Raw genomic sequence first — 15,154 nt, forward strand, 5'->3', positions numbered from 1 at the left:
GGGGCGAACTTTTTTTTTTAATAGGTGGGTTGGTGAAAAAGTGGGGCAATTTGGTGTGGGGCGTTTTGCCAGTGGGGCGATTTGCTTCAACTCCATTGATTCAAACGCACAGATGATCTTACCTCGTTTTGATTTTGGGAAGGACGCAGTAGATGTCGCCTAAGAAAATACTGAACTCATTATACAGCTTTCATTTATGGTAAATTGAATCATTCTGTTGATTAATAATTTTATTTAAAATCTTAGGATGACTACATACGAAAAAAACAGACAAAACAGTTGCTGGAGGTAAACAACTTGGGCGCGTCGGTCATTGTCCATTTGTCTCTGTCATGGCGGCGTTTGGCATGAGACGTCAAAAAACCATTCAGTTCACAAACTAAAAATCAACTTTCCTTCGGCTGTTATAAAAATTGTTACATAGCTTTTGATATTTTAGCAATTTTTAAAGCATTAAATACACAAAACGCAGCATTTATAATATTGGCTAGAAGTTTTTAACAATTTCTTCGGTTCTTCCTCTTTGGGTCATCAACGACTCGGTGCATGACCAAAAACCAGTGATTACACTTTGAAATAAGGACAAGTACCTAAGTACTCAAATGGGAAATATTACTTTACCTCAAGAATGCACATAATTGACTATTCATGTCTATTTCCTTGTTATTCTTAACATTAAAATTTTTGATTTTAAAAGCCTATCTTGAAATGTAAATAAATGATTTATAGTAACTGATATTTTGATTTGTTTTTCAAAGTCATATGATCCTTGAAATAGAAAAAAAGATAAAAATGATGTTTATTTGCCTCTTCTTACTTCAAACTTACATACCCATTATAAAATTGATTAGTTTGTTTTGTTTGCAATTTTGTGGACAAAATTGCTCTTTCAAAATATCCGGTACATGTACCTCAAATTACCTAATAAACTTGTAATGATTATGACCTAATAACACTTTGATATTTTGATATTATGATATATTTAAGTGACTTTTAAACAATTATAATAATAGAGGGGGTGGGGGTCTGGGGTCCTGATCCCGTATTCCCAGGCTTAAAAACATGATATCCTGAGGGAATTATAGTTATCCCGTACCATTGTAAACTTGTACCAACATCAACTCGTACCACTAAAAAAAAACTTGTACCAATGCAAACTCGTACCACTGCTAACTCTACCAACTTATTTAAATGGGGTTTAATGATGAATATATACTTTACTTTCACTCAATACCTCTTAAGTCTGTAAAATGTATATAATTTGAAAGTACAATGACCAATTTGTAGCTAATGTTCCTTGTCTATTGCAGGGTTCTCACTAAGGCAAGTCCATGAGTCCTGGACTCATCAAAATCTGTCTGGACTCACCATTTTCAAAACTGGTGAGTCCACAAATGCATCAAGATTGAAATATTTTGTATAAACTGAACACAGTTAAACATAAATGTCATCATTTTATAGCAATTTTAGTTTAAAAGTGATCTGAATTTAATGTTATTTCATTGCTCTGTTAGGCCATGGAGACTAAAATATTACATTACATTGCAATAAAATATTATCTTCTTGCTGTTGGACTAATCATGGACAAAAATGATGAGTCCCTGAACTCGCCTTCAAAAACCCTTAGCGAGAACCCTGCTATTGGATAGAAAATACCATGGCAGATGTAGATTATTAAAGTATTATCAGTTTCACCCCAAGAAAATATTAATTTTTCATGAATAAATCCTAGCAGTTACTCAAAATGATTTTAAAAATTAAATTCTTACTGTCTATATAATGAAATGCACATATGCAACTGTTTCCTGTTAAGGGGTTCCCGAATTTTCCCACCAAAAAGCACATGGCTTTCAACAATTGTAAACATAGCATTCAATTTGTGATCATGGATTACAACTAATTTAATCAATTTAATTTGGATATAGATACTCAACTTAAGGTACAGTTACAGCAATGTTTTAACTTTCTTTTGGATTAAGCTCTAGTTTGAAAGATCAGTTTAAAAAATAAAGCTTAAAAAACATTCGCTTTTTTTTAATGTACAGTGGTACGAGTTCTGAATGGTACGACTTCCCAGTGGTACGAGTTAACTTTTTTGGTACGAGTTAACGTGGTATGAGTTAATTTGCTTCCTCCTGAAGTCCCAAATTAAAAAAAAAATCCTGAAATTTGAAAAATGGAATCCTGAATCCTGAAAAGGTCAATTCTGAAATCCCTAGCTTAAAAACACCTGATCCTGACGTCCCAAAAAAGGTTCTGACCGCCCTCATTAAATAATTGTATATTATAAAGGTTTTTATAACTTTCAAATGCTATATAAAAAGCAGGTTAGTTCATAAAGATTGTTATAAATATAGTGTTTACATCCAACATGGCGACCAATGATAATGCATATATACATGATATATATTATTACTTACACAGTGTGTAATTGTCCTAATACGAGAATTTATCGGGTCAATAAAATTCATATCGGGTGAGGCGACACATGAATTCTTGTTATGTTATCAAATACTCTTATACATGTTATAATTAATATTATTTAATAACCAATGTTTAAATATCACCAAAATGTGCTAATATTAAAATTCAAGTGTTACATGTATTTGGTCATTACAAGTGACGTGTTAATGGATAAAAAGGTGTTATTTGGTCATTCATGTTACCCCAAAATTTCCAATTGGGAGCCTCCATGGAAGGAAACCCCCGCAAATAGTGTTAGTTTGCAGGTATGGGTGAATACACGTTAATATTGAATTGTAATCCAAATATTTAGGAAGATATAAACATGTTGAAAGGTTACATCTTTGTAATGAATATTTTTGTTGTGACACCTACAAATACGTTATAAGTATATGGATTTTTTTACGTTGCCAAATTACACTGCAGTTATTTCCTAGTGTGCATTTCTTTAAAACAAAATAAATTCAAATTTAAAAATTTGCCACTGCACTACATGTATCTCATATTGAGTTTTACAGTGAGGTGTACTACTTTTAGGACAAATTATATCAAAATTTGAAAATAATTATAAAAAAAAGTCTGCCAGTTCTCATTCAAATTAAAAATTCATTTTTGACATCTTCAACCATACTGGTTTTTGACATTTTTCAACCTGGGCAGGGCCAAATCACTCTTTTGAATACCAAAAAAATCATCACCCCAATTATTTTTAATGTGAGATTTCATTCCCCTACTTTAACTTACTATTTTACTCTTAAAATATAAAGAAATATAATGTATTTTGGAGGTGTGAGATTAAAAAAGTTGTACTTTCCACACATTCACACTATTTGTCCCGACTATATTTGTAGAGAAAAAAAATAAAAGACAATAATTACTGTGTCCTGCCTGGACCATATTACTGTGAATAACTAACTTTTAATATGAAACATTGGAAAAAGGGGGGGGGGGGGGCTATAAATACTGTACATGTATAGTAATACAATTCGTTTTAAAAGAAAATAATTTGTAAGGTTATATGAAGATGATGAAGACCTATATAGCTAAGGTTCTGAAAAAAAAGAAAAAAATTAGTCCAAACTTTTTTTGCTAAAAAACAAAACGGTAAGCTCACTGTACATCTGTACATTTGATTTTAAAAGTTTAATTACTGTGATACATTTTACATGTATCTCCACTTCAATGGCAGTCAAAGGTACATTGTAATATATGTACTTGAACAACTGTCTTTTATTCATGTTATTTAATACTTGTACATTTGTACATAAATAAAAAGGATATGTGATCATGATATGATTGCCAATGAGACAACTAACCATCTATAATACAGAATTGACACGTTTGTTAAAAAAAAAGAACATATTTTGATGCATTATCCATTTCTAGCTAAAGGATTAAATTGAGGTAAACATAAAATTATACAGATTCAATGAGGTCGATTATTCACTTGCAAGTGAATTATTCATCATCAATGTTTCTTAGCTTATTTTAACAAAATTGAACCATACTGACAACTAAAAGAGAATTAGTACAGTCAAGGGTCTAACTTAAATAAGTTATCAGAGAAAAATAACATGCATGTGTTATTACAGACACTTTCAATGTTTCATGAGTTGTCTACTCTTTTTTCCTTAATCTGTAATAACATATGTTTGTTATCAGTTAAATATATCATAAATATTTTATCTTTAATGGGCACTTGGGAATTCTTAAAACTTTGCGCAGTACAATGTAGCTTAATATATTTCCTTGATAACTAATTTTCTAATTCCATTAATACAATTTTTATCAACCATGATAAATCAATGAGACAAGGCCTTTAAGGAAAAACTAAGCTGTAATAACCATTAAGGGAAAACTAAGCTGTAATAACCAGGCTTAGTTATTACAAGCATGAAACTTGCTATATGAGAGTAAATGAGACACTTGGAATCTTACGCAGTGCCTCATTACAAGCTCTGATCATCATTTCTTACAATGAATTGGAATACATTGTTATGCAAGTCAGAGCAAAACCTTTAAACAGATATAGAGAAGCTGTAATAACACCCTTTGGTTATTGCAGGAACATATTTTCTGTAATAACATAGGTGTACTATGCATGATTGCTAAACTATGAGCTGTTATATCATGGCAAAGATTAGTATACATAAAGAAAGTTATAATATCAATAGAACTTTTTCCCTTTAAAACATGTAACCTCCATTTTTTTTTTTTTTTGCATACTTGATTCGCATAGGATTTTTCAATAAAATTCTGAAAATATGCTTTCAAGTATTAATGCATTGCGAAAAACAAATATTTTATAAAATAAATTTAAGTCGGATATTCCTATGATATTCATGATATTCCTTTTCATATTGGATACAAATTTTATTAAGTCTACTGCAGACACTTTGTAGTCAAAGCATTTCAACTGAGGTACTACATAGGCGTCAAAAGGCGTCATTATGGAGTAAAGGGGATGGCGTCAAAAGGTGTCACTATGGAGGAAAGAGATTTAACACAGTTTTTTGATATTTTAGCTCACAATAACAACATGTATGTTATTTTTCTCTAATAACGTATTTAAGTTTAGACTCTTGACTGTACATGTAGTATTTATTACTTCACTTTCATTAATGTTTGAACAAAAATAAATCAAATTCTATTTTAAGCTCATCTTGCCCAAAGGCCCATTGAAGTTAGCTTTTCTCATCACTTGGTGTCTGTTGTCATTCTTTAACTTTTACAAAAATCTTCTCCTCTGAAACTACTGGACCAAATTAAACCAAACTTTTCCACAATCATCATTGCGGTATGTTGTTTAAAAAATATGTCTGATGACCCGGTCTGCCAACCAAGGTTAGATGTTAGACAATTTCAGAAAAACAACCATATAATTCTTGAACAAAATGCCGCCAAATAGAGTAACAGGTATTATTTTGATCACTTAACATGCTTAAACTGTTATTTTTTTATATTTGCAGAGAGGATACTAATTTAGAGGCAAGGTTCCTGTTGATGCTGAAGAGCAGTCATAATGTCTGTACAGAATTCTTATCTGCTAAAGTACACCAGAAGATCCCCGAAAATAGATAAACATGCATGTCCTGTTTGTAAGAAAATATTTTCTCTACCAGCAATTCTGTCAAAACATTTAAAAACACAGCATGATTTACATATGTTATCAAGCAAGACAGAAACGAAACTTGAAACAAAAGATGTACAATCGCCAAAATCTCTCCCTGGAAGAAGACCACAAAGGAGTGCTGGAAAGCCTATAGATGTCATTGAAAGTGAAGAGAAAAAAAGCAAAAAAGGTCAGAAAGTAAATGGAGAGAAAAATGTAGGTAGTGATGAAGTGGATAAAACAAAAGAGAACAAATCAGAGATGTCTGCTGGAGGGGATGGGCAGAGAAAAAGGGGTAGACCTAGGAAAAGTCTTGCCACAAATGTGGAAAGCAGTGAAAATAAAGTGAGCAAGCCTGTTAATAATGTCCCTACCGATATGAAGGAGGCAAGGAAAAAATTGTTTGCTGAGAGAAAGGTGAATACAATCATTGAAAAGAAAGGGGTCAAGCAGACACCTGGGTCAGTGAAGAATAAAAAGTCTGTTCAAAAGAAAATACATGAACAGAGTGCAGATTCCGTTTCTGACAGTCAGACTGAAACTGATGAAAGAGGAAGACCGAGAAGAAACAGAAGGGAGAAAAGAGCATGGTCTCCATCTAATGATAATAGTATTATATTAGAAGCTAGTATTAAACAGGAACCAATAGATTATGAAGACATGGAAGAGGAGAATATACAGATTATGCCAAATGTAAAAAAGGAAATAGAACTCGCTGTTTATGAAGAAATGTCAAAGTCTTCAGTCAGCACTAAAGTTGGATTAAATAAGCCAGCTAAGATTTGTAAGGTGGAGGTGAGTGACTTGGAACCAGGAGAAACAGTAGGTCCAGTGACCATAGACGAAGGAATCACTGGATCATTAACAGAAGAAGATACTCCAGAGACACCAGAAGATATGGATATAACCCCTGAAGTAGTACATGTAGGGGAAGTAAATACTCCAGCAACTAAAGCAATTTATAATGAAGAATCTGAAGATGATGATGACCTAGATGAAGATTATAAACCCAATGATAGGGATGAAGATATAGATATAATAAAGCCTGCAGTTAAAAGAGGACGTAAAAAAGTTGGAAGGACATACCCTTGTGGGGATTGTCAAAAGGTCTTCACCAAACCTAGTCACTTGCTACGACACCAGGTCAAACATACTGGAGAAAGACCTTTTCCTTGTGATGTATGTGGCAAAGGATTTGTCTCTAAATCCAACATGGAAAAACATAGAGTATTACATTCTGGAGTGAAGGCCAAGATTTGTGATGAATGTGGTAAAGCCTTTGCCCTCAGTTCTTATCTCGTCAGACATAAAATGTTACATGAAAAAGAAAGAAATGAGAAAATGGGGATATTTCCAGAACCTGAACACCACCTTTGCAGTCAATGTGGAAAAGTATTCTCCAAACGTCTCTACCTTCAGAAACATATGGAACGTCATGTTAAAGGAAAGTGTTATGAATGCAGAATTTGTGGGAAGAAATTCTCGCAACGAATGAACAGGATAAACCATGAATTTCTTCATACTAAGACAAAAGATTATGAGTGTCATGTTTGTCACAAAAAATTTGCTTTGAAGTGCTACCTGAAGATACACGTGCAGCGCCATCAGAATACACCTATCCCAAAACCTGGGAAGAAACAGCGAGAAAATATTGGATTGAAACCTTTTAAATGTTTGCAGTGTGGAAAATGTTACTCTTCAGTTAAATACCTAAATGCACATGAAAGACTGCACTCAAATCCAAAAAAGTTTGTTTGTGAAACATGCGGAAGAAATTTTCATCAGAAAATTAACTTGCAGCGCCACATTCTGACCCACACTGATCCTGCAACATCAAGGAATCATGAATGCAAGACATGCGGTAAGAAATACTCCCGTGACATATACCTGTCTCGTCACATCAAAGAAAATCACACTGCCGAGGGCTTAGCCAAACCCAGACATCATTGTAGTTATTGTGATAAGAAATTCACCAAGCCATGCTTACTACGTATCCATGAGAGAACACACACTAAGGAAAAGCCATTTGTATGTAGCACATGTGGAAAAGGGTTTGCTCAAGAAGGTTACATGAAGATCCATGAAGAGATCCATTCATCAATTAAAAAGCATGAATGCACATTTTGTGGGAAATCCTTTGCTTTGCTGTACTATTTAACACGTCACTTAGCAAGACATGAACAAGTCAAATCTATACCATGCGATCAATGCTCTAAAATGTTTGCCACTCAAAAGGCTCTTCATGATCACATGCGCATGCATACTGGTGATATGCCTTATCAGTGTGATTTATGTCAGAAGTGTTTCCCAAGACTAAATTCTCTCCAGCGCCACAGGAAACTGAATGCCTGCCAAATTAAGCCAAATGTGTATTACACCAAGCAAGTCATGCCTACTGTGAAGACTGTTGAAAGCCTGGATGAATTAATGGATAAAAGGGAGTTTAGCTGCTTGTATATTTGTAGCATCTGTCGTCAAGTTTTTACGAGTCAAACCAAACTAGATGCTCATGCTGTTGAGCATGAAGGAGACATGATAGCTGAGGTAATAACCGAAGAGCATGTCGAGCAGGAACATATCTCAGCTGAGAACATTCCTGTCTCCAAAGAAGAAGAAACTATTATTGCTGAAGTAGTAAATGTTGAAGAAAGTATTTTAGGAGGTGAAGAAATAACAACAGAAGAAACAATTGTAGATGCTGACTGGTTAAATAGGTTATTTTCAAATGCTCATGTAGAATCAGGAACAGATGGAAAGATTATTATTGTTGTAAATAGAGATTAGTAAGCATTAAGGTATTATACGATAACATTTGAAGTGATTCAGTTGTTTGGTTTTTTTTACAGGGAATACTGGTGCTTCGATTAAATATATCTCTATCTGAACATTCACATGTATTAATCCAAGTGTTTACAGTTAAATTTGATACGTGAAAAAGGCAGGGGGAGGCAACAAATCCAAATTTTTAGCAAATTATTAATCACTATACCAGTAGCCTGATTCACAGTGTTTCACTAAACACCAGCAAGATTTACTTACTGAATTACATTGTGTGAACTGTATTATTTATTTTCAAAGTCACAAGATTCACTCCTTCATGCAAATTATGTTTATCAACTTTGGTCCCTTTTTTTCAAGGATTTCATTAAATTTTAAAAATGTATGATCATGGTACAATTTGACATTTCAAAATTGAATATAATTAAAATTGGTATGTATTCAGTCACATTTATTTATTAATGTTGCTCTATTAATTTTTTTCACAGTTCTACATTTTTGTGTATTTTTTTTATTGTCTTTATGTGTGAATCTTGTCAAGTTGTGTATTGTTCGTGTGAAATGAAAAAGTCAGAGGTGCTTTTTATGAGTGATTTCATAAGTGCACAAAATGTGCTAAAATTGGTATAAGTTATGATTGTACAAATGTACATCTCAGAAAAGAACAAAAGCATGTTTTTATTGACAATGAACTTGGATTTAAATAAGGTCAAACTTTTTAATTCATGTAATTTTTTCTCTGAAATATGTAGGTCTGATCTTTATATTAATTTATATTTTAAGGTTTGTACAGAGTTTTCTCCCTTTCTGGAATTATTTTTTTGTGCAAGGATAATTGGAGGGGGTTATTGATTCAACTGCACAGTTGTGTACATGTATAAAGAAAATAGTAAAAGTATAATTGGATATTGTAAATACCAAAATTAAATCTTAGAAACACAAATAAGAAAAAAAGATTGAAATGACCAAGTCCCATATATTGTTCTAAAATACTCATATAAAAGGGAAATAACTCTGATAAATTTGAAATACAGAACACTGATCAATTGACAAATGAATTAATATAAGATCTTTCTAAATGATGTAGATATTTTAATATTGTACATGCTTTGAATGCATAACTTATCAATCATTAATAATTATTATACCAAGGCTGTTTAAACTTCTGGATCAAGACATTGTTTTGTGAATTTGATTTGATAACTTCTCATTGGAATTTTTTACCTAACAAATATCTGATGTATATCAAAGATGATGATTGTGATGATGATTTTAATATTGTGACTTTAATTGTTGAAATTTTGTTATGTTTTTTGGGATTAAGAAAAACCTAAATTGGCTCTTTTCATATATAGAGAATGTCATATAGGATTCATAAAAGAAGAAAAAAAAGGATTCCTTTCTCCCAATGGTTTCCATTCTCTAACTTTAGTTTGCCTCAACCAAAAGTTATGAGACTTATAATACACAATGCTTATTACCACAAAACACAGATCAAGTACAAATTTGGGTAAGGTAACTTTTACCATTCTTTAATTATGTCCCTGTCTAACGTTATATGCATGCTGGGGTATCATCTGTGTCAAATGGACATATTCCCCATTTCTTTATTTTTATTTTAAAAAGGCAAGGAAAATATATAAGTTTTCTTCACTAATTCCAATTAAATGAGAAGGGGGTAATTTTTGTACACCTCTTTCAGAAGTACAACAAATGTACGCCAGTTATAGAAAATCTACTCTCTCGGATATAGCCTTTCTGCACTCATGAGGCATAAAACAAACACCAATCAATATAGCAAATCTATTTTGTCACACAAGTTGATTGGGAATGCATATTTCTGATGAAAAGTTTATTATTATCATGCTAATGTGGTATACAATAAATAATGCTTGAAAATCCAAAGTACAAAATCCAGTTAGTGTACTGTGGCCTTCTATTGTCTATGTTGGCTTTTTATTGTTTGTTTAATTATATCTATGATGTGTTGATACTGTATTGAAATTCACTGTTTACAAGTTGAAGTTTCTGTAAATAAAAAAATGTTATCATTCTCGTACCATATTTTGCCTTTTTAAGAACACATTTAATATGTCCAAATATAATTTGCCAAGAACTGTTGACCTGTCAAACAAAACTGAAGATAAAAAAATTTGACATGATAAATTTCAAAAACTTTTATTATATTGTTATGAAACTCTTTGACAGAACTTTTTCAAGTTCAAGTAAAAGCTTATGAAATAAGATTGATTTAAAAAAAAAAACAATACATGTATATGGACTACGTTATACAATCAACATGACAATTTTACAATGGCAGCATGCTAGACAGTAATATAGGGTGTTAAGGACAGATCTGGAAAAAAAAAACACAATAACATCTCATCACTGTTGAGCCTTTGATCTGTCAGGAGCTTAACAATGATGAGATGTTTTTGTAGGGTGTTTTTTTCAGATCTGTCCAAGGGAACTCTTATAGAATATTTAACAGAATGACTTTATATTTGGTCAGCAGCTTGACAGTGATTAGGTGTAATTGTAAGAGCTTTTAAGGTGGTACCCAACACTTTAACTAAAATTAATTTGGCTCGTTTAATTTTCTTGAAATTTTGACAAAGTATTTACTTTGATCCAATGACAAAAATATAAAAATTCTAAAAAATTTGAACCAACCGTTTTATCAGAACAATTACACTGGTTATATAGCAGTTTGGCAAACACTTATTTTGATGATTGAGAAGCTTAATATTCCCTTTACAACACAACATAATTAAAACGTTTAGCTGATTTTACAGAGTTATCTCCCTGTAGTGTTAGGTACCAGTCCACCTTAAGATCTTACCGACTCCTATTTCCTGTTCCTGTTCAATTTAAGAATTGAACAATATCTGCCTTGACATCTAAAAAGACATAGTTTCAGTACACTTTATACATTTGTAAAAACAGTTTTATATCATGAATTGCCAAAAAAATGCCTTCAAGACAATCAACAAACAACTTGTTCAATATACAAAATATACTATTAAAGACTAAAAATTATCACAGAATATGGGCTTAATACATGTATCAAGACTTTTTCCAACACCAAATGTTAAGAAGTGTCCAGACCTCTCACTTTTGCATTAATCAAGTTGGAAAAACCAAGAATAAAGCCTGCTGTTTCCATTGTTGGTAGCCTCAACAATGAATTGAATTAGTGATAAGGTCAAGTTTATGGGAACCACTCGTGAATTTAGACAATGATATTTGGCATACAGTTGTAAAAGCAGTGACACAACAGACACATCCATGGAGATTGTTTCTTCCCATCCCTTCAGTCATGGCCCATTTATTCAACGATTTCTTAGATTACATGTATAAGTTTGCGGTTAGGTCCTTCAGGGGAGATACAAGTGGTAGGTCAATGATATTTCGTATGCAGATTGCTTTATTAGCATTGGCACATCTCATTTCTGTGGAAATATTATGCTCTCCATATACACGCACCCACATTTCAGTCATGTGTTGTATTAATTACATTAATGTTTATAAGGTTAAGTGTTTAGTGCTCTCTCTCAATGTATACACATACCCCCATGTCAGTCATGTTTTGTATTATTCACATGTTGGTGATTGATCAGATCAGTTTAAAATAAGACTTCCGCCAGGTCAATAATATAGGGTATGTCTTATTGGCATTTGCAATTTTGCAAGTCTCATTTCCATAGAGATTGTATAGCCTCACCCCATCATTATGGTTCACTGACTTTTACATAGTTAATAAGTAAAATTTTGTGTTCAGGTTAGTTTGGAAACATGCACTTATGAAAGGCCTATGGTATTTTTGCAGTTTCATAATCATTAGCATTTCTCATATTACAAATGAAGGATACTAAGCTCTGCATCTTCAGTCGTGATTCTTTGACCTTGAATGGTTTGCAGTTTACATTTGCCAGCAGTAGATCAAGTATAATAGATTGATGAAATGACAACTAGAGGAATATGTTTGTCTTATAGGGTTCATTTGACCTTGACTTCATTGTTCTAGTTTTTAGCTCACCTGGCCCAAATGGCCAAGTGAGCTTTTTCTCATCACTTGGCGTCCGTCGTCGATAACTTTTACAAAAATCTTCTCATTTGATACTACTGGGCCAAATTTAACCAAACTTGGCCACAATCATCATTGGGGTATCTAGTTTAAAAATCTGTCCGATGACCCGGCCAACCAACCAAGATGGTCACCTTGGCTTAAAATAGAACATAGGGGTAAAATGTAGGTTTTGGCTTATAACTCTGAAACCGAAGCATTTAGAGCAAATCTGACATGCGGTTATTTGTTTATCAAGTCAACATCTATCTGCCTTAAAATTTTCAGACAAATCGGACAACTGGTTGTTGGGTTGCTGCCCCTGAATTGATATTTTATGGAAATCTTGCCATTTTTGGTTATTATTTTGAATATTATTATAGATAGAGATAAACTGTAAATTAGCATCTAATATACGTCCTTGACATGACCAAAATGGTCAGTTGACTCCTTAACAACTTTCATAAATTTTGTAAATTTTTGTAAATTTTAACAAAATATTTTCCTCTGTTACTAATAGGCCAACACATCACCCTCACCAAAACACAATTTTGTCATTAATCCATCTGTGTCCTTTGTTTAATATACACATATACAAAGGTGAGCGACACAGGCTCTTAAGAGCCTCGAGATCTAGTTATGGTTATTTCCACTTCTCATATACGATAAGCAACCAGAAACATATATAGATATACTGTTCCAAGAAGCAACTTAATTCGATGTATGGAATGCCTGCATGGTGTACATCTTGTCTAGCAGGAATCGTATGTAATTAAATCTGTTTCTAAGTATCTTAAATCTGAGACTACTATAACTATGAGTTATAGTTGTCTCAGCTTTAAGCAATAGTATAAAGGACGCAAGGACCCTTGCAGTTGGCCTTAGTTATGGTTTAATGATAACAGCCATCAAACAAAAAGAGCCTTATTTCACAGGCACTCGTCTCAGAATATTTTTTTTATATATACCGTTATATAAAGGTATATAGGAAAAAAAAATTCTGAGACGAGTGCCCGTGCCTTAATTATATTAATTATTGCTCTGGCCTTGACTTGACCTTGTGACCTCAAAATCAAATTTAGACTACTTGCGGGCAATCTAATTAAAAACCGATCTCTCATCGCTCCTGTTTCTGATATGTCGCGTGGGAGATCTAACGAAACCCGCTTTGAGGTCACATGTGAGTGACCTCGTAGGTGTGTCTTTTTCGACCAATGAAATTGAGTCTTCCACGATCTTGGAAGTTTAACGTAAGGCAAAGGGATGTAACTCATTTTATTTACGAAGAAATCGTCAGTCATAATAATTCATAAACTTTTTTGATTGGCTTATAAATAGGTCGTCAAGTCATTTGCATATCTTTATAAATTCATGACTTTTAGTTCACTCACATGTGACCTCAAAGCCGGTTTCGTTAGATCTCCCACGCGACATATCAGAAACAGGAGCGATGAGAGATCGGTTTTTAATTAGATTGACTTGCGGGCCAATTAGATCAAGCTCACAGTCGCGGGTGTCATTTTTTTTAACAATTCGTTTAATTCATTTACCACACTTGGTTTGATTATACACCATGATAGGAAGAAAACCTTGTTAATTTTAAAGTCGTCAAGTTCATAGGAGCAAACGAACAGTTCATCGGAGCTTTTTTTTTAATGAAATTTGGGTCAAATTCAGAATATCTTGAATCATATGCAAAAACGAAAAGTTTTGTTTCCAAACTTATTTTAAGAAAACAATACCCAGTTTTAGAATGTCCCAATGAAGTGAATATAATTGATCATAATTAAGCCTCTATAAATTTGGATCTCAATTTCTCAATCGACACGAAATCTATCATGCAGAGTTATCGCTCCTTGCTCTTTTTAGAGAAAGCTAGGACTAATAAATCTGTATGGGAGATTGAATCGACAAGAAGACTGACGAGTGCTGTCCCCTGGTTTGATATGTATACCTACTCTCGATCAGATTTGAGAATATTTATCAGTCTAGATAAACATGAGACTCCAATTTTAGTTAATGTTTTATAATAGGGTTTTAAAGTCTGTCTTCAAGCTATCATTACTAAATACTAAAATTAGTTTGATAACATCCCTTGATAAGAGAAAAATATTGGATTTTAGTGTAATACTCTTTTACAACAAATTCATATATATGGAGCTACATTCTGTTCTTGCACCAATTGTGCGTCTGCAATTTTTCAAGATATTATAATTGTAACAAACATGAAATGATAGCCAAAGCGTAAGTAGAGCAGTCCAAAGTCAAATCGAGGCCCTTGACACAAAACATAAAATTGAGAATAGAAATAGGGAATGTATCAAAGAGACAACAACCCGACCATAAAGCAGACAAGAGCCGAAACTGTTCATCAATAGTTCAAGAGGAAATCTTGTTATGAGCTGGTGTTAAATCTTCTATTCCGATTGTCCTCCTTTTAAGAATTGTCTACCTGTTCATAGAATTTATCTATAGATCAATGTAGTATTTTCTTAGCTTCTACAAAAAAAAATGAAACGATTATTCACCATCTGACACGGGTGTCATTCGGTTTATCAAAAAAAATCATCATGAAAATAACTAACGGTGGCCAAGCCAGAGGCGGATTTAGGGGGGGGGCAGGGGGCCCGGGCCCCACTTTTTTGGGAAAACAATTGGTTGCTTATATAGGGAATCATTGAAGCGTGACTGGAACGGGTCCCCTCTTAAGGTCAGTCAGTGGGCCCCCACTTGAA

The 15,154-nt window shown here is 33.1% G+C and overlaps 1 protein-coding gene across 1 annotated transcript; it reads left to right on the forward strand.

The window, feature by feature from the left end:
* Positions 1-94: 94 nt before the first annotated feature.
* LOC139523702 (zinc finger protein 184-like) lies at positions 95-10,412 on the forward strand. The gene is made up of 2 exons (XM_071317914.1): positions 95-199; positions 5,433-10,412. Exon 2 carries the CDS (start codon positions 5,486-5,488, stop codon positions 8,357-8,359), a length of 2,874 nt encoding a protein of 957 aa, XP_071174015.1. The 5' UTR covers positions 95-199; positions 5,433-5,485; the 3' UTR covers positions 8,360-10,412.
* Positions 10,413-15,154: the final 4,742 nt, after the last annotated feature.

Source organism: Mytilus edulis, chromosome 5 (assembly GCF_963676685.1).
Source record: "Mytilus edulis chromosome 5, xbMytEdul2.2, whole genome shotgun sequence".
Classification (NCBI taxonomy): Eukaryota; Metazoa; Mollusca; class Bivalvia; order Mytilida; family Mytilidae; genus Mytilus; species Mytilus edulis.